Here is a 24557-nt window from a genome sequence, read left to right as displayed (position 1 = left end):
AAGCTCTGTCTTTTGATGCAGTCTTTCTTTGTGGAAAAACATACCCAGAAGCGTATCCACAGCCACAAGTGAACACAGCTGAGCTGCATGTAGCCACCACAGTACGTGGTGGAGGTTGCTAAGGGGCAGCAGTTCAGTTGTACTATCTGTGCAGCAAGGAGTAGGAAAAAAGGTGTAACTGTGTATTTGTACCTGAAGAAGAGGCATGCACAGGAGGGTGCTAAAGGAAATCAGTCTGCCCTTCTCGCTGGCCACCTGCATCCTCAGAAATGCCATAAACCTCTGGACTGCCACATCTGCTTTCACCAACTACTTGAGATAGTATTTCCTCACACTTCCCTAATCTTGTAGCTAATTCTTAGAGTACAGGTTATAGGGGAGGTTCTCCATTGCCCAAAACAATTCAACTGTTTTAGGGGCCTTTTGCAGGTTTCACTGAAGATGTGCAACATATCCCCAACTCTGTGGGTTTGATTTTCCAGAGAGCTTCGTTGCACACACGCAGACTTTCTGCCAGGAGTGCTCAGTGAGAAACACATGATTATAATAGCTTGCTGGTGCCATGTGGCTAAGCTAGTGTATTTTTGGGTATGGGAATTGCAGCAAGACACTGCCTAAACAAACAGCAAGCATCTTAAGTTTGTGCAGGAGTTTCTTAGCTCATTTAGAGTCTTGAGCAAAGACTTGAGCTAAAAAACCTGCCAGAAAGTTCAAGCTGTGTGATGAACTTGTATAAAAAAAACTTCCATACACTTGGCATTTCTTCACTATTTTAAATAACAGAGAATACATATGTCCAATGTTCTTAACATTTTATATTTCAGATGCAGCCTATCTATGAAAAACCTACCGAGGGAAACAAATATTTCTTCTGATGAAATATTCCATGTTTCATTCCTGAAAAAGGAAAACAGACATGCACACGAGAACGTCTTATGTGTCTGGTGGGTCCCTTGCAACATCAGGATTGATCTCAGCTGATAGAAACCTTCACTGTCTTGCGAGTCGTCTTGTTCAACAGAAATTTCTTGTGGAAAGAAAAAAAAGAAAAGCTGCAAGACCTTCTGATTATACTCCAAACTATAAATCAGAGCTGTGCAAAATATTGATACTGAAAAGCAAGCTCATATGGCCACAGGTTTCTTTGCTGAGACACTATCAAAGATTTGGCAAGAACAGCGCAGTTATGCCAACCCATTGTTCCCATCACTGGCAATTGCAGGGGGTGACGGTCACAGCTGTTTGCCAGCTGTTCCCTTTGAGGAGGTCTGATCCTCCCCTTCACCCTGACAGACACTTACAGGCTCCCCACAGTAGGAGCATCCATCGCTTTTCTTGGGAACCACTTCTACAGCTGCACCATTGTCCTATTGACGGGTTGCATTACCTCCAGGCTGCTCCGTCAGGCTCGCTCTGTCCACGTACCACAGGAGGCTCGGCTTGGGAAACGCCTTCTTCACGACGCAGCTCACGTTAGGCTATGGGGCAGTAAAAGCCAGTCGTTAGCCTCTGGCATTTCTCACCCGGCTGCCAGCTTCCAAAATCCCTTACAGACAGAGCTTATTTACTCATCATCCCGCTCGGGAAGGAAGCACTCGCTTCCTCTTTATTGAGTTTCTTTCCCTCATTTTTCTGGTTGGAGAAACTGTTGAATGAGAGCCCGGGGACACTCCTGTCACCCTGGGCCAGGTGCGGGGTGATGGGGCTCCAACACCCTCCAGTCCAGTGCCGTGGCCAGAGAGATGTAAGGTGACCCCCCACACACTCCCATCCCCAGCCCAGTGCCTTGGGGTCAAACACCCACATGGACAAACATTGGCATCAGTAATGGGCATGGTGTGTATGGGGAGAGCGAGACACCTCCCAATTGCCATGTAAATCCTTCCTTCATTAGGCAGATAAGGAGGAAAATCCCATGAAAAAGACTGCCTAGCACAATGATATATTGAATATACAAAATTAGCAAATCCCATGAAAAAGACTGCCTAGCACAATGATATGTTGAATGTACAAAATTAGCTACCTTTGTAGAGGGTATGATATGTAAGAGGTTTCCAGAAGTCACAAGGAATTGCATGCTTTAGAGGCAGTTAGTCCTGGCTGTATACCAATTGCTCCAAAACTCTGTGTTTGTGCTCAATTTAATTTCTCATCAAGCAATAATTAGGAAGGACTGGAGAGATCTCAAAATCAAGGCTGGATGAAGGGTTGGGCACTAGCAGGGTGGGAGATCTCATCCTCATGCTGCCTGGACATTCCCAATTACATTTACTTAGCAACTTATGGCATTAAGAGAAATTGCCTTGTCTGTTTAAAGAAGGGGAAAAAAAAAGAAAAAAGCATGTGCTACTCAAGCAGCACAAAGCCCTCTTGCTCCCACTTTCGAAGAAGGTGGTTCACACATTCAGTTGAAAGCAAGCTTGATGCATTGCAGCCAGCAGAAGTCAATCATTCAATATGAAGACTGGAACTACCCAGCTGAAACTCGTTCCTTGCCATGGTAAATAACCTCTGAATTCTTACTGTAATTGCCTTCCTCTCTTTTCTCTTCATTATTCCCTTATTTTTCATCCACTTTCAGTTCATAATATTTTTATAAATGCTTGAAGAAATGAAGAAATACAAATCTGACAACGAAAGTAGATTTAAGCTCTGCAAGAAAGGGTGAAAAAGAGAAGGAAAGGAGTCGGTGTTTGTTTGGAGGTGAAGAATGGACGGAGGCTCTTGGAAGAGTTTCTATGGCCCAGATCCCTTGCTCTGCTCAGCAGGACAGGGCAGACAAAAGCCTGCAATGTCCAGTACCACACCCGGAAGTAGGCCACCAGGAAAATTATACTGGTTTTGCAGAAGTAACTGACGCATGGCTTGTCTGACAACAGGTGGATACGGTTATTATGAGGTTTTGCCCGCCCACAAGCACTGGGATGCTCACAGATCAAAAGCTTCAACCTGGATGGATGCAACAGGAAGCGAAGTGTCATAGCTAGTAGCCAGAGTGGCTTGCTAGGCAGACATATGGGCCACAAATATGCTTTATGCCAAGTACGGCCAGTAAGGTACAGCAGACTTTCCCTTTAGGTTTTGCCGTTGCCAAGCAGGTGGTAAAACAAAGGCCCCAAAACACCTGTGTAAGTGCTCAGCTCTAAACAGGGGCCCTCAGCCTTAGATCCAGTCCCTCCATCGGCATCTGATTGCTCCAGCTGAGTTCTGCTTGGAGCATGACACATTACGCCTGACAAGATCATCACCTTTCCTTGACACGCTAGATTGTGTGGGTGCCCCAAGCACCGCTCCCGCAGCACCTGCTCCTCCCTGTCCCCAGGGGGGCTGTGTGGCAGCCGGGGGCTGCTGCTGCCTACCCCTCGGAGCAGCATCCAGCATAGCGGGTGGCCTTCTTCGGAGAGGGATTTTATGCAGTGTGGAGAGGGCAGCTCTGGGCTGCTGGGCGGTAGCCAGCAGGTGGGGAGGGAAAGGGAGCATCGCAGCCCCCTTCAACACCACCGACTCCTCACAGCCTCTCGACCCTGCCCGCAGCCTTCCCTAGGGCTAAAGCAAAATCAGATTTTGCCCACATCACGGAGAAGCCCTTAGGTAGCTCCAGTTTGTGCTCACTGAAGCAGTTCACTGCTGCGGGGATGGGAATCGCTCAGAAGAAAGGGTACGAACGGCTGACATTAGCTCATTGACTTGTTTGTCACCCTGTGAGCTCGGTCAGTTTGGAGGTCCCGCCTATGTCTGATTCAGCTTAGCCTGCCTGGCCCTGCTGGGGTGGCATGGTGACGGTCACGGGCATTACTCTTCCCTCCAAAATTGCTCACCTTCTGTGAGGTGCCAGCTGAGCCCTCCTGCAGGCTAACAGAGATCTCAGGGTAGGCTGGAAAGCAAACAAGAAATGTATTAGTGAAATGGATACCGAAGGTCACAGTAACAGCTTATAATGAGACTTAACAGCCCTGTTTCATAAAAAGAGTGAAAATTAAATCCTACATCCACCCACACACCTAGCAAAATAAAAGCTTGCAGAGCTCCGATCTGAGGTCAAGGAAGTGGTTTACAAGCATATCTCAGCAGCTACTACCACAAGATCCGTGATGTATTTCACTGCCTATCTAAACTACTCTTGGGTGGCTTTGCTGGACAAGCGAGCTCAAACCATCCTGCAGTCATGGCTTCAACAGCAAAGCCACCCTTCCCGGGCCTGCTGAAGTAAACCACTCCCCAGTTGTGGGTTCCTCTGGGTGTTTGCCAATCAAAGCCATCTGCAAAGGCTTTAGCCATCCCCGAAAACGTTGATTGATTTTGGGTACCAGCTATCCACCTGCTGTTGCCTGGGCAGAGGTGTGACAGTGGCACACCGCAGACGCTTCCTGCCTTGCCGGGAAGCCCAGAGCGCACCTTCACATCAGAGCGGTGGGTCTGTGATGACCACATCCACAAGAAATGGAAAACGTGTTTTATTTTGTTTTCACAGCATTTTCATTCTAGGTGCGGCTGACTGTGTAGATAAAAGCTATCAGGTACCGTAAGCCTCTCTAAGTTGGCATTTCTAAATTAGCCATTGAGATCACGGATTTGCAGTAATATTAACTGACTTGTTAAGTAAGGACTGTTGAAACTGCGCTAATATATAGCAAATCTCAAAAGCCTTGGATAAATTGTGCTTCTGGCCCTTTCTGAGCCTTAAAACTGGACTGGAAACAAATGCAGCCCCTGGATTACTTAGGAGATCTGTAATTTTTTCTCTTTCCAACATAAACCTCACTTTAATCTCTACCATTAGAACATTTTCTTTTCTTTTTCTTCTTTTTTTTTTTCTATCCCTGTTAATTGATATAGGGTCATCTCATTCGTTACATTTCTCTCTAAGGCAAACAGCTCAAGTTTCCCTGTTGTTTTATATAGCGAATCCACCAAGGACTCTTCTGCCTTCTTTTTTTTAATTTCCATTTTTCTGCCTAGTGTTACTGATGGATTATGCCTGGGAGTGACCTATATTTAATTATCACTGCCTTATGGTTTTCTGGACTTAGGGTACTTTTGGGTGGAATTTCCTTTTTGTTTTTCTTCTGTGTTTGGTGTTTTTTTTTTTTGGTGGATTCTTCCTATCAGAAAATGAATGTCTTAAGATTTCATCCTTGTTTCTGCCTTGCCAAAACTGTACGGATGGTGGTGGGGCTGGCAGAAGACAACCATACTTTTTCAGGTGTAAGAAAAAGTCTGGTAAACTGGATCTTCTAATCTCACCTAAAAGTTTGCTGGAGACTGAATAACATCTAGTCTAGTGCCTGCTCTTCCTGTTGTTTTTTGGATGAGAATAGCTATGCTTTTCCACATCTGTATTGGATGCTGTCCTCTGCTTTCTCAGAAGACATGTTTGCTTAGTAACTATTCTGGCAGGCAGCTCTCAAGCACAGCTCTGAATGATCTAATAGATCTTTTCCACTTAACATCTCAGGCCCTGTCAACAGTTTGACATTCATTTGTCTTGCTAGGATATTTACCAATGTTTTGGGTCTAGCAGAAATTCAATATTTAGTATAGTCCTTTCTGCTGCTGAGCTTTTACTCTTACAAAAAGGAGAAATCAATATTTGGCAAAGTTAGACGTGAAAAGGCCATACGTTTTCTCAGAAACTTGTATCTAAAAGAACTCTGTTCTAGAAAAGAAATATTTTAAAGCATTTCAGTCCAAAAGTGCCCTCTTAAAAAAAGCTCTCTCGATTGAATGTCTGTTTTTACTCAACCTATCAAGACTCTCAACTTCATTGAGAGACTTGTTCATGCCTTCCCCATTGCTGGTATGATGCAATCGTAAGCAGCGTGACTTCAGCAAATGGGGGCAGAAAAGAGTGAGACAGCATGCAAAATAGTTATTTTACCTGCAAAATATCAGACGTGAAAGGGCTAAGAGCACAAAAATGCACTTCCTCCAAGATCTGGACCCTGTTGGCCTCAGGTCTGAGAGACCTTCCTCAGTATTCACCACAAACCAGCTCTCAGGGAATGCCTCCACCTAATCCTGCCCTTAGGACACCTGTGAGAGAGGCTGACGGCACAGCACCCCAGTCCAAAGCCAGCCAGCAGTTACTGGGAGCATCGCAGGCTGTTCACCACCGGGGGCCACGGTTGCTTTCTCTTGTTTGCCTCTCTCCCCTATTGTACTAATATGCCGATGTGGGTGCATGCACAGACAACCACACGTGACACAGTAATTCAGAGAATAAGCTAATTAAATCAGCTTCTTAGGCTAACAGATACACAAACCAAGACGAGAGCATCAGCAGGGTTGGAGGGGAGGGAGAGTTAAAGTATATTAGTAGATTTGGATTATTACCCAGGTAACACTGTAGCTATTTGACAAAAGTTGATTTTAAAAAGTCTGAATCATGCAAACACAAGAGGAAATTTCAGATCATTAACTTCTATTTTTATTTCTCTTGCGTCAGTGACCAACACCCCCAGACATAGTTGTTTTTGTTTTTGTTTTTTTTTTGCTGCTCCCTGTTGAATCTTTCTTTGCATTCAGAGCACCAGCCTCTCATGGCTGTGCTGTCCGCGAGCCACGGGCTTCCTCAGGCAAGCAGCTACAGTCAAGGGACTGCTGACAGACCCACTGTTTAATGCCCATTCATTTTAGGAGCATTGGAAATATTTTTTTCCAGACCCATTGCTCTATAAGCAGAAAATACAGCCCGGTTTTCAGTGGGCAACATTGCTCTGATTCAGTTGTACCTCAGCAATTGTAGAGTAGTTCTTAAGCCATTAGAAAGGGAACAGAGCAAGTAACTAAAGATGGGGAAGGCTTCCAGCATGAAATGCCAGCCCACATGTTTGCAGTACATGGGCCCTGCCACTCCTGACCAGTTTGAGACCCCCAGACAGGACCTCGTTTTCAGAACCAGAGCCTTTGGCAGCAGTTGAACATCACATGCCTTCAAGGATGCGACTTTGCAACAACGATAGTTCCAAACTGCTTCAGCCGCTTACTAAATTTTGGCCATGATTTCCTAACCACAGGCAGCGTGGTCATTTTGTAACTGGGACATGGAGATCTCGATGACCAAGGTGCTTACCTGTAACCCGCAAAGTGCCAACATAAGCTTACACATCGCAGTGAGATAGTGGCAATGTGCATGCCAGTGGTGTTGATGTATGCGCAATGGATCTACTATTTTTGATGCCAGAAATTGAAGGAATGGCCTCAAATTCTTCCTAAGAACTATGGGATTATTTACTAACATTTTAATTCATTGCCGCTGAATGAATGTAAATATGTATATATAAAAATGTAAATATGTATATATGTACATGTAAATATGTATATATAAAACCCCCCAGTGTATTTCAAAAGCTATTGCCTTCAGAACCAGACAGGAGTGTTACCCTTCCAAGTGCAAGTAAGCGGGCAGTTGGCATAAGCCCCTTACCGAACACTCTCACGGTGGTGCTGCTCTTCTGGATTCTCTCGGGGTGGTACACCACGTGGCAGGAAAACACCCTGCCATCATCTGTGATTTTGGTGGGAAAAATCTTTAGAGCGTTATTCAAGCCCAGGCGGACTCTTTGCCCGTACAGCGTGCTGCCGTTCCTGTACACTGCAGGACAGGAGGGCTCCTTGGTCACAAGTTCCTCTTTCCTGCCATTTTCCCCCTGCAAAAAGAGCAACCCACACAATGTGTGAAGACCAGACACCCTCCCCAAATATTTTGGTAGACCAGCTCTATTCCCACTATGAAAATCTTCCCTCGCAGCCCTAGCATTACATAGTAGTAAGAGGACATTTGCAACATCTATTTTTTTCCAAAAACATTCTTTCCCAGAACTTCAAAATCAATAGCGGTCATCATCTTACCAATAACATATGTAGTAAACAGCTGTGTCTTGTGAGTCCTGATCTCTGTAGCCTGCAGAGAGGGCAACAGAGCTGCTTTCTCGCTGCAGCAATCTTTAAGTTATGCTGAACATCCTATACATATTAAATATGACTGAAATTCCAAGAAAATCCTTGCTCTTTTAGATTTTAAATAGTGAGAACCTGATAATGATAGCTAAAAGTCATCTCCTCCTAATGCCTGTGTGCCAGCCACCCTTAGATATGGGTGCAGCCAGCACATCCTGGACATCTGTGTATTGGTACATATTTGCAAGCTATACTCTGAATGACACATGGTGACCCACGTACGTCATTGTCCTGACCTTTGGGTTTTTTTTTTGCTTTCCTCTGCTGCTTTATAGAGTGAACTAGCAACACTAAAAAGTAGAAAGGACAAGGATGTTCCCTACAAAAAATTTAAGAATTTTAATATTAAGAATGCACTGCAAAGGGGAGATCTAAATAGATAATGAGCTGGGACAAAAGACTAAAAAAACTAAAATATTTGAAAATCACCTTTAAAAAAACCCTCAACCATTGCAGCTCCTCAGTGACAATAGATAGAAATTATCAGGCAAACTCAAGGACACTGCTGGCTGATACTTATCTCCACATACTGAAATTAATGCTAAAAGGTTACATTAAAACATACATACAAATATTTATCCAGAAAGTAAGATGCAATACAAAAATATAACAAGCTTTATATCTCACAGCAAATTGCTTAAAAATAGTTTTTATGTGGTTAGCTAGATAACTGGGTTTGCATGTCTTTGGCATGCATCTGTGACACAGAGGTTAACAAAAAGAAAACATTACAGTCAGCCCCTTTTTTTTTCTATTTCAATGCAGCCTGATATCTCACTACCCTACACAGTGTATTTTTCAGAGATACTAATGCTTTACTACAGCAAAAATCCCTGAGAAATCCAACACAAGGAATATTTTTGTTCTGTTACATTTGCTAGGTTCTTTGCCACTTTCCACGGACCTGCTCTACATGTACTCCTGAAAAATTAAAAGCAATTAAGATGGAATTTTCCCTCTTTGTTTCTTTAACAGCTATTGTTTGTGGTGTCTATGTTGCAAATCCATGTTTGTACTTTTTCCCTTTATTATCACAGAGCGATACCTTTTGTTTAGCAGATTCTGCAGGACACAGTAAAGTCTAACATTTCTATTTCAATCTGCAAAAATGCCCTGTAGTTCCTCTGAAATTTATACCTGAGATGAAAAATACTTACCACTAGCCATTTCAAAGGATAATTGATCAAATTTTCTGAGGTCATGTCCTCAAGGCATGGAATTTCTAAAGTCTGGTTTAACCACACTTCCTTCACGTAGTGCTGCTCCTCTTTTGTCATTGCAACAACAACAAAAAAAAAGCCCAAGAAGGAAAATCAGAAACATGATGTTCATTGTGCTTTAAAAAACAATGCTGGCTAGTCTTCTGTTTAAGGAACAGGCACTTTTTTGATTGGAAGGGAACTGTAATTTTCAACCATTACCCATAGACACATTTGGTAAGTGAAAGCCCTGCATCTGACTCTAGATGCAGTTTCATGACTCTAATTCATGGCTTTACCTGAATTTTTGGGCAATTCATAAAAACCTTTGCTTAACTGCAGGATCAAGATGTCTCCTTTTGGAGCTGAGAATAATTTGAAGCTTCAATTTTTCTCTTACAACTTTTTTTCTCCGTCAATAAACCTTCACATCAATATTGTGCACCTGTATTTCCTTTTCTCTGAAAACATCCGCTGACCTTCTTTTCACTAAGCAAGGTGTTCAGCATGTCAGGCAGGTTAAGATTAACCCTGTTTTTCAGTGCAAGTGCTCCTTTTGTTATTCTCCAACCTGTCCACTGCCAGAAGCAGAGACCTTGTCACTCTTTCCTTTGTCATCGATTTAAAAAAGCATTTCAGCATCTCCTACCCTACCCATTCCCAGCCCAGCGCTCCAGCCCGTCCGTGGAAGGGCAGAGCGATGCACCGAACAGAGCACAGCTGTGGTCCAAACATCGGGTCTGCGTGCGTGGGTGCATTTACACAGGAAGAGCGGCGGTGACGGCCAGGAGATGCTCCGAGTGCCTTGGTGAGCGCTGATCTCTCCGACGCTCAGCCCGGCAGCGGGCGGCAGTGCCGTGCAGCCTGCCGTGCCGGCCAGCCTCCCCGCCGCAGCCTGCCTGCCGCCGCTGTGCTGCACGGGCCTGCCTTCCCTCCTCCCCGCAGGCAGGTGTGAGCCCACGCCGCAGGGAAACTCTTGAACTTTGCTCCCCTGGTAGCTCTGGCTTGCGTGCTGAGATAGAATAGCTATATATTTTATTTATTTTTTATCTTGAGGGGAGGGAGAATATCTAGCAGTCCCAGACCGTTAGGTTATTTGGCAGTGGGGACTTTCTGGTGACGGTAACTTCCTTTATGTCTGGCACCCAAGCGTGGAGTGACAGTGCCAGCACACAGCCTGTGCCACAGGGACGCGAAGAAAGGCAGCGCCCAGGGTGGTGCCCAGGAGACCCAGTGGCAGAAGCAGCTCATCTCCACTCTCCACCAGAGCAAAGCAGTTGAGGAGTCAGCTATCAGAGTGGGACGCAGAGTGCACAAGCCCTAAAGGGGCTGGATAGTGTGGAAAGGATAAAGAAAGGGCAAAGGAAGCAAATCTATAGCTTCCCCAGGAAGAAAACTGCACAGGAGGCTTTGCTGGGACAATCTGCCATGCAAAAGTGCCGTGCAGCGTACGAGAAGTACGAAGATGAGTAGTCGCCCCAGGAGCTCAGTCTGCAAACAGCCTGTGCCTGTTCTCAGAGTCACGTGTCCCAGCTGGTTATTTTCCCCCGTCTTTGATTGCCATCTCCATTAACAGCCTGTTGGCTAAGGTCCTCCGTGTTTGTCAGTCCTATGTAGGCCTGCTGCTCTGTGGGCTTTTTGCAGTATCTACAAGTTGAATCCATCTGGATTCACTTCACTTTGATGTAGTTGGGAGCTGTACTTCATTAATGACTAGCACCCTTCTCCATCCCACTCGTAGACTGGATTAAGGTCTTTTGCCTTCTTTGGAGTGGAAGTGGTTCATTGCAAAAGATCTGGTTACCTTAAAATACAAATCTGCAAGAGGTATGTTGCAAACTGAATTTTTTAGTCCTCTCTAGCAAGCAGTTATCAGTAGCACAGCTTGCTACATCACGCAGTTGCTGAAAAAAGCCACAATGATGCTGATATGAACAAGAGCTGCCCACATTTAACATGTGGACAGCAATATCGGCATTGAACATGCTAGTATCAACCACGGGCACCAGCAAGAGAAAAGGAGCAATGCCTGATTAGCACTATTAAGGAAGAGACAGGGAAAAATCATGTGAAGAACAGAAGCATGGGAGGGTTTCACGCGGTTACCAGCACTGTTTGTACCTCACTGCTCTCCGCTTGATCCAGCCTCTCTGCCCTGTGAAGTACAGGAAAATTCCCAAAGGGGAGACTACCGCAGCACACCCCTGTACAGCAGGTAAAGCAGCAGGTCTGTCCTTGACACAATTATCCAGCATGTACTGTTTAAACACACCCACACTCTATGGGACATGCAGAGATGCTGGCTCTAATTTTGTCTTTACAAGTTCGTCAGGGCAGGAAGGTACCACTGGGTCACCCCTGAGGTGTGACTCCGGGATAACAGCACCGAAATGCTTGGAGCCACTGCCATGCAGGGGCCATCAGGGAGTCAGGCAGCAGCTTGGGTTAAACATCCCTGCCTATGAGGCTTGCATAGAACCCAGAGTTTTTTTGTCCAGAGTTGCCAACCTCCTTCAGAGGGAGGCCACTGCTGCGGCTGCTGGGGAGCCGTGCCCTGTCCCTTACCCCGCGGAGTCAAGGCTCCTTCTGCTGCAGGACCAATGTGATCCAGTGATCCAATGTCCCCCCTGCCACTGGTCTGGCCTCATGACACAGGCCAAAGAGGCGGTGGGCGTGCTGTGCCCATGGATGCTGCAGCCCCAGTGCTCTGCTGCCCTCTGCTACCCCTTATGTCACCTGCACCCACCCTGCTTCTAGCCCTTGAACATGTGCTGCACCTATAGCCCTGGGCACAAGCAGGGTGAGCACGCTGGCCTTGCAGCTCTCAACTGAAACCGTGCCAGATTTGTTGCATTTACTTTAATCCTTCTTGGCTTGTTAACAGAAACCTGGGTCAGGAAGAGGTTTCTAAGGTCATCAGATCCAGTCTCCCATGTGCATAACAACAAGCTTGCCCAGCTTGCCCAACATCCCTGCCCAGCTCCATCTTCATGGCAGTTTGGACTTTTGCCCTCACTGCTGGCATTAAACAGCTGTTCCCAAAGTTGCTGCACTAATGGTTGCCACCGTTGTTTAATTTGTAGTCAGATCCATTCACATCCTATTTAAACCCATTTGTTCCTTTGCCAGGATAATTTAAATATCCTCCCTGGAGTTCACACTCTCCCCTGAGGCTTACTTACCAAGAGCAGTCATGCTGCTTTCCAGCTTCCTTTTGGCTGACAGAAGCAGCCAAGTCTCCGTTCCTGTGATCGTCCTAAGCAATCCACTGCTTTGCTCCAGTTCGTTTTTGACAGTGGGGACACACATCCCTCCACTGAGCTAACACCCAGAACACCCTGCAGATGCCAGCCTCAGCCTCGACCAGACGAGGGTGTTTTCTCTTTCGTGTGCCCAGTGCTGCACGCCCATAGCAGCAGCACACTGTGGTTTGGAGATCCAGCATCCTCAGTTCCACCATATCCTGAGCCGCTCGCCCAGTCTTCTCTGCATCGTGTTTCTCCAAAACAAAAATGTGGAAACTGCCCATCTCATCACCTTTTCTCCTTGCTATCTAACTTCATATCCTCCAAACAAGTAACGTTTCCTAATCAGGAGTTGGATAACAATAGCTAAAGAGTGCCTGGTAAGTAGGAAACTGTGTAGACAGCGGCATTCAGTGGCACCATTGCAAACCCCCAGAAAGTCATCGTCACCGACCAAAAAATGGTCATCTATCCTGATATTCCACGCCCCCCTCACCCCTGTTACGAAAAAGCAACATCTCATTTTTAATCACTTACCTTCTGCCATGACAATAAGTTGAATTTTTGCAGCCTTTGTCCCATACGGGTAAGTAGCAAAACTGCACTCGTACTGCCCGCTGAGGGAGACAGTAACGTTTTTCAGATGCAGAGCCCACTGATTGCACTCAGATGTGATGTTTGGATTGGGGGAACACAAAGCCTCTGTAGCATCCTTGTTGCAGCACTTCCTCGTGCTGAAGGACGCCGAAAAGTTGTAAGAAGCCTCAGGAAATGTGAAGTAATGGGTGCCAAAAACAGGGTGATAAACAACTATTCTGGTAAGCTGGGTGTCATCAGTCTTGGACCACTGTGTCTGTATTATGTAGGTGCTGTGTGGTTTGGGGAAGCTGCACACCAGGGTCACGTCAGAACCCGGCAAAGCGCGGAACACTTCTGTTTGTGCAATGACGTCTTCAGGCTGGCCTTAAAAACAAACAGGACCATTTTCAGTGCAAGTAATGTTTAAACAAAGCTTTCTCCTAAGCCGTCCTTGACATGCTTGGGTGCCTTAGCCAGAGACAACCACGAAGACCCTACAACTGTGACAACAAGCTTTCCAGCGAGGAGCTTTACAGCAGATCTCCACCAGTACAAACTGCGGAGAGAGAACCAGGAGAGAAAACACACACTTGTCTGGAAGAGGGTGGGGAGCTCCTGTCGCGCTCGCAGGAGAGAAATGGGAACTCTGAGGGCCTCTGTGAAAATGGAGATCTTTCAAGTGACATAAATAAAGCAGAAGCTGGACCCACTTATTTCCCAGCTCTTTTTGCAAGAACAAATGACTTATCCCTGCTGGCTAATTCTGCCCCGCACTGTTCCCCCTGCCCGCTGCCATTGCCTTTGCTGCTTCAAGAGAGAAAGCTGTTCTTTTACCTCCATGTTATTAAACAGCTCCTGCATGGCCTAAACAAGTATCCATTTCAGTGTCAGAGCGAGCTGCCCCGGTAGGTATGGTTTCTTCCTCAATTAATTTCATAAAGCATGTTGGCAGTCCTTAGTGTGCCATATAAAGGAGTAATGGATCAGTGAAATGAAGGAGCTTTCAACGTGAGCCTGTACTACTCGGTTTTGCTGCTGCTGTAGTAAAATTGATTCCTCTCCCTTTCTCCCTCCTATGAACATGAGGCTCGCAGTCCCCAAACCCTGTATGGAGGGCACTGACAAACTCAAGAAGATGAAGAATTTATGGATGGGGGAGTCGTAGTGAGATAAGTAATCAATCACACCCACAGAGCCATACACAAAAAGGCCCTTTTTCAAAAGGGCATGCGGGTCCCCAGAAAAAATGAGTTTGTGCAGATGTTCTTAGGTACAGACTTGTCACCTCCCATCTCCATTGGATTTTATCCTCCCTGTGTATCAAAACATCACTGTAAATTTGCTTTACAGTGCCCCACAGTCCCACCAGCCGCACTGCTGACTCCCCACGGCAGCAAGTGCACACTGCTCACCTTCTTTACTTGAAAAAAGCGGGTACCAATTTCTTTGCTTTGACGTCTGCTCTGCCGTGTGGTACAGGGGTCCGGGGCGCCCGAGCCAGGGGATGCCCTGCCAGGGGCCAGGCAGCCTCGACAATGCCCGCAGCGGGGATGGCGTGCGCCGCGCTCTGCCAGCCCAGCCGGGAGCGAGACAGGGACCCGGCACACCCACAGCTCCGGTTTGACAGGGAAGAAGAACAAGGCCAGAGCCCCACGTCCCTGCAGAATTGGCTGAGATTTGGTACCTAACCACTGAAGTGTGACATGAACACATAGAGACTAGGTGCATGGAGAACAAAGCTACTGAATGGCCATGGCCAACATTAATCTCCATTTTTTATTGCTGTGTATGCTCTGTTGTTTGTTCATCTTTTAATTGATTTCCAAGAGATGGGATGACGTAAGAGGGTAAATAAAAATAAGCCTGAGTGACAAGTGCTGTGAGAAAAATTACTGAAAACTATTTTTGTCAGTCCAAGGAGCTTATTATAGCAAATGCTCACTGATTTCACTGCAAGCTTTGCATCAGTAAAAGTTAAGTAAAAAGCGATTAGCAATCTTCTGATCAGATTAGCAGGCAAGGGACACCTAGCAAGTTATCTCTCATATTCATACTGATCCTGTATTAGGTCAAAGGACCATGTAAAGAACGCCTACCAAGAATTACTTGAATATTTTATATTAAGATGAAAAAATTACATATGTAGAAAAAACATTTTAATTTGTGTTGTTTGTTACTAGCCTAGCACTTCAGGTTATTTTAACTGAAACCCTTTCATGCAAAAGTGTTCTTTTTGTTAGCATCTCAATATAATTAGTCTCATTTTATGCCAACTTTATTTTTCCAAATCAAATGCCCATACTTGTGCTCCATTTAAAATTTAACAGAGTAACTCCCAGATGTTTAGATGTCTGATCTCCACAAAGGGCACGGTGGTGTCCACTTTCACCTTTGAGTGACTTCAGTGAGGATTTCACCCTCAGGGGAAAAAAAACAGAAGTCCTATTTTTCCCTAAATAGTATTGCTTTTCTGCATGTGTGTATCTTGAGGCTTCTAGTTATTTCTTTGCATTTGAGAACTTTTATTCTCTATGAATACACATATGAAATATTTTCCTTTCTTTTTAATCCAGTTTGCCTCAGTGATGTAGAAAATAGGAACAGCCTATGCCAGATTTTGAGATGCATCTTACCATGCCAGTCAAATACATGAACTTTTTTCTTTCTTAACTGGAAAAAGTCATATCCTACAAAATTCTTTATCCTAGCTGGTAATAAGTACTCCTGCATTCAACATGGTCAGCCTGTTGGGGGGGTGACTGGAAGGGGTTGTGAGCATCAGGCTTTTTCTTTGTTTTCCTCAGATCGTTTTCGGTTTAAACTCCCTCTGATGGGGATGCAGTTCTCCTTACTCAACTTTGCTGAAAGTTTTACTTCCAATGACAAACTTGTTCCTCAGGCCTTTAACACAGCACGTAGGGCTGGGTGGGGAAGAGGAAGGGAAGAATCTGTTTAAGGGGTTGCAGCTGTACAATTTACCCTTGCCTTTAAGTGTTTCAACTCTCCCTCTCTCTGCTTACACAGGTGTGTGTGAGAGAGAGAGAGAGAGAGATATTTTTTATTTGCTCTTTGAAAGCAGTTTTCCTTTTTGCCCATTGGAGATGAGCACATGTTGCCCTAAATACAAGTGAGCTCATCTCAGCGATTATTCTGGTGAAAACAGGTTAGGTATTTTTAATAAACTAATCTGCTCGAAGGCACAAGCCATTTACTCCTTACTAGCTGCACATTATAACTAGGGTTATTAGAAAGTTGTCAGGAAACAGAAAATCGTTACCAGTAGCTACAGCTTGCCCCAGTGATAAACACCAACCTCTGTCTACACATGCCACCCTGCCCCTCGCCACCCTCCGTCGTAAGCTGAGTCAAGGTGTCCCGCTGACAGGCTTACCTGCAATGCTGGGCACCAAGAGCAAACAAAAGAGGGAGAAGAGCCACTTTTTTTCCATCTTTGCTTGATGAAGTTTTGGTAAATACGTAGCTCTCCTGCCCTGCTCCCGGCAGCGTCTCAGAAAAGGAAGTCAAAATGGTCTGCCCTGGGCAGACAGGCAGATGTGCAACACGGTCACGCTCATCATTTAGCGTGACTTCAAAGAAATGCTTCGTTAAACGCGAAAGCCTCAGTTTCCTGGCCGAGCAATAAAATTAGTACATCTTGTGAAACCTTTACATTGAAAACACTACCTGTACTGCAAGCCGATGTTCAAGACTATTCTTTTTTCTTTTTCCTTTGCCTTTTCAGATAAGCTCAGAGTAGCAGTTTACTGGGTTAAACTCTCTTGAAAACTTGTCAGGTGTCTAAAGTTGAATATCTGGTACACAGCATACAAAAAAAGCTGACTGTTTTTTCCCTGCTTCATTTCCTTCACATGTTATTCCAAAATAGCTCAAATATGCTATTTCCAGACTCTCTACACTCACTATCTTTTAAGAAAACAGCAAGAAAACAGAACCAATCCCCCTAAATTAAAATACAGTGAATTGAGAGTTTTCCAGATTCACTTTTTAATTTTTTTTTTCTGAGGAGGAGACCATTAATTATTTTCTGCAGGATGAAGAATTACAGCATCACACGTGATAACATCACTCGGTGTGGTTAACCCCCATACCTCACTCTGTTCAGCTGGTAGCTTTGGAGCTGGCGCGTGGCTCCATCCAGTCCCGTGACCTGTCTTTATTGCAGGTCGCCTGTAAATCCTTCTGAACTGTCCCCGAAGCATACTGCATTTCCATAAACTAGGCATACACCTGCCAGCAAAGCATCTCATTGCAGACAGGTCTTATGCAAGTTGGATCTGCTGCTGGCGGCTTTGCAGAAAGACAGCAGATTTGAGTTCTTGCTTATCACACTTCTTTCCCCAAAACTAAAGGAGCAGGACAGGACACCTCACGTACACAACATGAGCGTAGGTTATCTGCTGGCTCTTGCGGAGGTGGGATGGGTGTTTGGAAGCGCAGCTGGGCAGGAGCCTGGTTGCCCCCGATAGCTGCCGCCCTGGGGGCCCGAGGACAACCCACGCGAGGACTCCGGGGAGAGCCCATTGCAGCCCATCCACCAGAGCAGAGAAAGCGAATGGCCTTGATGACAGAGTCCCTTAAATGGACACCTCCCTCCACCAGCATTGGTCTCCCCCGGGGGGCTGGTCTATCTTTGGGTGATCCAGGTCCTGACGTTTCTCTCCTGAAAACATTTCTAGGGGGCCTGGGTGCCTTTGTCGGCCCCTTTCTTTTAGGGCACCCCCCTCTGCTGCTCAGGCAAGGCCTACGGAAACTGCCAGCCACCGCCTGCAGTTTTCTTCCCAACTGTTCTCCATTTCCTCCCCAGCTATCGACTTTTACTGACCGTGGAGCTCCCCGTAGCTCCAGCTAAGGCACAGAGTTCAAGGTAAAAAAGAAAGGCCTCGCTGGTAATTTCCCTATTTTATGCACTGCCAGATGTAAACAACATCTATACCACTTCCCTAATTCGTGCACGTGCAATCTGTTGGTAGCGTGTTTAAGCAGGCTGATGTCTCCAGCTGGAACAGCTGGTAGTGCTGGCCAGGCCACGCTCAGGCCTCCAGACACCTCTTGGAGGATACGTGCTGCTGCATGGTTCCTTTTTTGTTTGCCTTGCTCCCCTACCTGAGGAAACGCACTAAAAGCAGTTGTGGTAAATGCACTGGATGCCTGGGTTACTGCTCAGGGAATACTCTCTGGGGATGAAATATCTGCTTGTCATTCAGAAGCCTGACAGAGAAATATCTGTCTCAGAGGATCAAGAAGTCCTGAAGATGAGGATTAACAGAATATTCAAGCCATTGTAATTGACAGCCACGGAAGGGAGTAAAAATATTAAAGGTATATGTTCTGTTTTACAGTTCAGAGCAGAGACCACAAAGAACCCAGAGATTATCTGCAGAGACTAAAGTCCAAGAAAATCAGACTTCAATCTAGAATTTGGGCTTTCATTCATGAGTGCAGTTACCTTAGCTTCTCCTGCTGATCAGTTCATGCAACCATGAAAGAATGTATTTTGTGTAAGATGGGGGAAAAAAAATCTCAAATGAGCCTTTTTATTGATCTGAAACATACATCACAATTCAACAAGACAGCCCGAGTGCCATGTGGTATATTCAATAGCCACAGAAATCCCTGAGCAGCTTGTTTGAGTTACTAGATTGCTATGTCTTGCCCTTAGAATTTGTTTCCCCCCCAAAATAACATCCTAAAAATATACTCCTGCCATGTCTCATTGTGTTGGCTGAATGCAGCCACCCAGCATTGTGGCTGAGCTTAGTGATGAAAGACAGACAAGAAAGAAACCTCCCAGCTCGATGGATTTTTGTTCACTTCAGAGCTGTGTTTTGCCCCAATTCCTATCTTTAGCCCAAAGTCTGAAATAGTCATTCACCCTGCCACTGACATGGACGTGCGTGAACAGCTAAGGCCTGCCTATGCGTGTGACATCAAAAAATACTCGGGACATGCCACTTATCTCAGCCTATCGTCAGGGAGCCACCTCTTCCCTGGAGCAGGCCACGAGGTCCCACTCACAGCAATGCAAATTATTGCAAGAGGTTCCTCACCCACCAACCCTTTCCTGAAGAGTTACTCACAGGCAGCTTGGTAGGCACCACGGTGGGATGTTACACACTAGGTTTCAGATGGCAGGGATGAGAGGAGGTACTGACACATGCCCAGGGGCAGTGGACCTCACCGGTAGCTGGAGGGAGAACATATCTGTAATGAGCTTTTCCTTGGTGGGGCAGCTGCAGGGATGTTTTTCTCACAGTCGGGATGCACAGGTTTTTCCATCACACTACACGTGCCTTTCCAGAGAGACCCAAAAACCACTGCCAGGCTGGGAGGTTTTAAAGGAAAAGAAGCTCTGCCCAGGCAAGAGACACACGTTGTCAGGGGATATGTGAACCGCAACGTTTTCTTCTGGGCTGGACAAACAGTTGGCCTGACTGGTCCTCATGGGTCCTTGTGTCCCAGGCAGTGGCAGCGCTGGCAGGAACGGATGGGCTCTGAGCATCCCCGGGAGGAGGCCCTGGCAGTGCCCTGTAGTGCAGGGTTCTGCCCGCTGTTCAAGGATGCCTCTGCTGCCTCATGGGACATTAATTTTTTTCTCCTTGGGTGGTAGTGGGGGTGGCAGTGGGGGGACCTCTAATTATTTTCTGCAGATCCATTCACCACTGGACGAGGCATTTTGAGCACTACAAATGACTCTTTTTGTGGCAATCACCCCTATTATGCGTCATGCTCACAAAACCCTCAAGTGCGATACAATTCTTCTACCTCAATTACAGTAAGCTGCACCTAAGGAAGAAGCAGAGCTGCAGTCAGCCCCACAGAAAAAGAAATCTTGAACTCCAGAGACAAATTCAATTATTCTCAAAGAGAGCCTTTTCAGAAATGCTACTGCGCGAGCTCTTCCTGCCAGAGGCGAGGATGATTACCCTTGCAGACTGGTGTCCTCTAAACATTGCTTAAAGAAAGCGCTGCTCCCCAGTGAAAAAGAGATGGAGACTTTGAAGCAGGAATTTCATTAAAGAGTAAACTAACCTTTCAGGTTCGCTTGGCGCTTGGCACAGAAACTGCCACTTTGTCATTGTGTTTTGGTTTTGAACTTCTTTGAAAACTGTACTAATGACTCTGTAGCTGGCAGGCAACTTTGGCCATGGCACCTCACGGAGGGGTGGACGAGTAGGTGGTGCAGGCTAGGGGGGGCAGTGTGGCGGGGACAGGGTACTGAGGTGGCCGTGGGATCCCCTCGGGCTTCTTCAGTGACCCCCTGCTTCCTCCATCTCCCCATCCTTAGCTCTTGTGCCTCTCGCCTGCTTGCAGCACTGTCTCTTCTGCGTGGGGAGGAGAGGGGAAGGGGGTTTCTGACTCTGCTTCCTCCTCCTCCTCTCTCGCGGCTACTCGCGCACGTGGGCACGCTGTGTTTGACATAACACAGCCCCGGTTTCAGCCGGGGTGTTTAAGCAGCATGGCAAAGCGTACGTGCTTCCCTCTCAACAGCAATTTTTTCAGCTGGCAGATGTTTAAAGATCTGAATGGGCTTTTCATTCCTTCTCCCTCACTGACAGCTTGGAGTATGCTCAGCCCCAGCCACCTCCCTGCTCGGCCTGGCCTGCCCTGGCGCCAGGGCTGCTCCATCGCCTTCCCCAGCTCCGCTGCCGCTCCCGGCGCCGACACCAGCAGAATTCAAGACGGCCCTTACTACAAATGTTTCATTTGCCATTAAGTCCTGCAGACATTTTGGGGCCAAATCCAACTGGACAACAGCTCTTTAATTATGCCTTTTGCTCATCCCACTGGTAAATATTGCTTTCTTCACTTTGTGTGCAGGGAACTCGCTTTTGAGCAGCCTCGCCCAAGACTACGAATAAAAATGAAAGGATAGGCAAGGAATACAGCCCTTAAATCCTCTCTTCTTGCTGTCTGTGGGAAAAATCTCTTTGTGACCACTCCGTGTTTACAAAGCCTTTCAGATAAGGCAAAAGGGTGCCTTTTGGGAAAGCAGGAGGATCATGGGGTGATCTAGTGCTGGGTTCCTCTGTGTGCACGTCTCTGATTCTCCATTTCTGTGATATAAGAAAGGGACTGCAAAAGCTGGCAGTAGTTTTTCTAATTAGAAGCCTAACTTACAGGCCATGTTTTAGCAAGAGAGAGAGTATGTTTGGGGATAATTTGAAGAGAATCAGATCCCTCACCTTTTCTACCATTCCAACCACAGGTCCCTGTGGTCCTCTGCTCCCATTTAATGCCATTTGTGATCAACGATGGTCCGTCAGTGTAAGCTGTTGAACATTGCATTGTGCAAAGTGCAAGTTGCTGAAAAAGCAGACTATAAAAAGCACAACCAACTGACAAAACAAATACAAAGCACATTGACCCAACAACTATACACCAATGAAAAACCACTGTGTGAAAGCCAGCCAGACATTTCCAAAAAAATTAAAGACTTTACAGAGTCATTATTTTCAAAATGAAATGGAAGGCACATGTGAGACCAGCCCTGCTTTCTTTGGTTGCTTTCTTTTCCAGATACAGCACAAACCATGCTTTCCCCCTGTTTTGCACAGCATCAGCTAAGGCTTTTCACTTGTACATCTCGTCCTCCAAATTTTGTAAGAAAATGTTTCTAACTAGGTTAATAACTGTGTAACGAAATGTAACGGCACCCATAGCTTTAAAAAGGCATTTGTTAGGAAAGGGTAACCCACTGCCAGTGCTGGGAAACATCTACTCATGTTAGACTACAAGGTTGAGGTTTCCAATGAAGCTTCCCAGAAGGGCCATGTCATCCCCTGGTCACTTTGGCAGGAGCTTCAGAGATGATGCTTGGAGCAGCTTTCATGAATCACGCCAGCAAGAGAGAACAGGACTCTGCTTGAGAAAGGGCTTTTCATAAACACAGCTTGTGGGGCTTTATCTTGGGGTCTGCGTGAACGAGGGAGTTATCAAGAGGAGCAACAGACCACTCGATCAGAAACGAAAAGCTTAGGTTCACATCCAGAGTGCTGTAAATCTAGATGGGTTGTACAGCTCATTTTACTGTGCAGACCGTCTCTAATGGATTTTGTTCCCCAATTAATTTAAATTCCTCCATACTATTGTATGCAAATACCATCTCGCAGACACACAGTCGCCTGGCCAGAGCTCAACACAGCAGACTGGTTAGAATTCACCACTGAAGAAATACATCAAATAGAAAAGATTAAAGGTGTGAAAGTTAACTTCAGATACAATAACAGTGACAATTTGAGGGCAGCAGCTGCCTTTTCATTACAAAAAAACCCAAATAATGTACAGCAATAAAAGGCTACATTACAATGACATTGAGAACCATAACTTGGATCTTTTTTTTGACAGAATACTTCGGAAGCATCAGACATTAATGACTTTGTTTGCACGCAGTATTTTTGTAGCCCTATAAATACCTCTCATGCTATCAGCCTGTCAGAAGCAACCACAGGGAAGCAAGATATCTCTCCCATCACATCCATCATCTATTAAATTGTCCACTACATTCGTGCCTCTTTAGAAAAAGTGGTGAAGTACAAATGAGAAAAACGAAGCAGAGATTGTTTTTGATGTTGAGCCTGACTCTGCAGAGAAGAAACTGTATGTTTGTGAAACCTGTGTTTGGGCTCCCAAGGTGCTTTAGCCTGGAGCCTTGCAGAGCAGGACACCTCACTCAGGTCCTGAAAAGAGGAAGGGTCACCTCCAGAAGGCAACTCAGAGCTGAGTACACCTTATACAAGGGCAATGGAGGGCAAGTGCATTCCTAAATCTGGGTATCTCAATAGAGTTAACAGCCTGCAGTTAGATGGGATGAATACAGCACAGGAGTAGCTAGAGGGTAAAATGGAGAATATGAAACTTCTCTGTGTAATGATATTTTCCAGACCACAAGCAGAGTAACATTTAGCTGCTTCAGATGTGAATTCTTTTGGTTCACTCTGTGCTCCAAGGCATAATGTGAACCTGCCCTAAAGAACCTGTGAGGACTTGTTAGTGCAGCAATGTGTGCTGCACACCCATCTCCTTCCAGGGCACTCTTGGCCAAGTAGCTGAAGAAAAAGGTAGGGAATTAAGATAGTTTTCAACAGATAACACTTCTCTCAGCATTCAATATGAGTTCCTAACATTTCAACTACCACTAAAGTTAAGAAAGATTTCTAGCTTTTGTTTGGTTTGTAAGGGTCACTGCCCATGTAAAATAGATGTTCAGTTTCTGGCTGAGTCTGTCACCTCCTGAAACAATACTACGAAGGGCCTGCACTTCTCCTTGTTTCAGCGAAACGCAGTATCCCAACTAGTGGGGATTTAAGAGGGTCACTGATCACACTTTTATTGTCCAAGGGAGGGATGATCATGTCATGAAAATCATTCCCAAGTGTCACCTGCCCTGGAGTTTTGGTTGTGAACCAAGGGCAGGCTGGTAGTCACGTCCTCCCAATTTGACCCCTTGTCCTAGACAGTATTTCCATCCCCGTCGCTGATGTGTGACTTACCCGCTCCCAGGAGCCTGCTCCTGACCTACCAACCCACTGGCACCACTCAACTGAACACCACTCTCCCTCCTGCCTGAAATGAGGTTATGCTTTAACTTCTCCACAGCTGGTTAAGCTTATCAATGCTGCTAATGGCAATGAAATCATTTGAGACCTCTACCAGAGCAGTTAACTTCTATTTTGAATGACTGCCTCCGTTTTCGAAATGAATATGCAGCAGCTCAGTGGGTTTAAGGGCCTTACCAAGTCGATGAGTGGCACCTGGGTGCTTCCAGACTGCATATCCCAAGAAGATCACCACTATGTAGACAAGGGAAGCCGCTTGTGTTCCCTAAGTCTTGTTTCCCAAAAGGTTGAAGCCACCTTTTGCCCCTCGGAAAATCAATGATTCAGTAAATTAATTTCAGTCTGTTACTGTAATTGGATTAAAAAAAAGAAGCACCTTGCAAGACTTTCTTTAAAGCCAGTAAGCTGGAGAATTGCACTGTGACTGAGCACAAATCAAATACTTCTAACATTATTTGACATTTTAATTGCAAATAAGGGAAGATGTCTCATTACAGAACCAAACCAAGTTGGCTTCTTGTGAATCAGACTCTCCAGAGGACACTTCACTTCCGTCCTCTACCCCTGCTCAGCTGCACAGCAGCCGAAGCAGCAAACATCATGCAAACTAAGGCAGCCGCAGCCATTAGCAGTCATCTTTTCTCCCTTTAAAATTACACTGACTCACATGGTGTATTTCCCTAACAGATGCTACCGTACAGCACAGAGCTTGTCAAGAAGGAAAAAAAGCCCACTGTAGAGCTGCATGAAAAAACAAGTTTAGAAGCACCACAGATCTGTTTGCAGGAGGCTGGATCAAAATCATTTCAGGCTCATTTCAATGATTTACCTGAATATGCCAGAGACACATTTGGTTTGCAGTGCTTCTGGAAAGTCTTGGCTGTGGTCTTTCAGGATGCAAGGTACAGCTGACCAGGTGCTCAGAGTATAGGTACAATTTTAGAAGTCTGATTTAATATCTTGTTCTACTAGCAACACTTGTGGCTAAAAGGGAAATA

The 24557-nt window shown here is 45.7% G+C and overlaps 1 protein-coding gene across 4 annotated transcripts in view; it reads right to left on the bottom strand.

Annotated features, from left to right (window-relative positions):
* The window catches only part of CD96 (CD96 molecule), a 28772-nt gene extending 12286 nt beyond the window's left edge, over window positions 1-16486 (bottom strand). For all 4 annotated transcript variants that reach the window (XM_075169013.1, XM_075169021.1, XM_075169003.1 and 1 more), the window contains exons 1-7: window positions 16374-16486; window positions 12941-13366; window positions 9117-9226; window positions 7427-7649; window positions 3819-3874; window positions 1388-1478; window positions 851-1027 (exon numbers count right to left, since the gene is read on the bottom strand). In XM_075169013.1, coding sequence (XP_075025114.1) covers window positions 851-1027; window positions 1388-1478; window positions 3819-3874; window positions 7427-7649; window positions 9117-9226; window positions 12941-13366; window positions 16374-16431 — 1141 coding nt within the window. In that variant the 5' untranslated portion in view covers window positions 16432-16486. The remainder of the gene's footprint in view (window positions 1-850; window positions 1028-1387; window positions 1479-3818; window positions 3875-7426; window positions 7650-9116; window positions 9227-12940; window positions 13367-16373) is intronic.
* Window positions 16487-24557: the final 8071 nt, after the last annotated feature.

This window comes from Calonectris borealis, chromosome 1 (assembly GCF_964195595.1).
Source record: "Calonectris borealis chromosome 1, bCalBor7.hap1.2, whole genome shotgun sequence".
NCBI lineage: Eukaryota > Metazoa > Chordata > Aves > Procellariiformes > Procellariidae > Calonectris > Calonectris borealis.
Note: the sequence above shows the minus strand (reverse complement) of the source record. Positions and strands in the feature narration are given on the sequence as shown.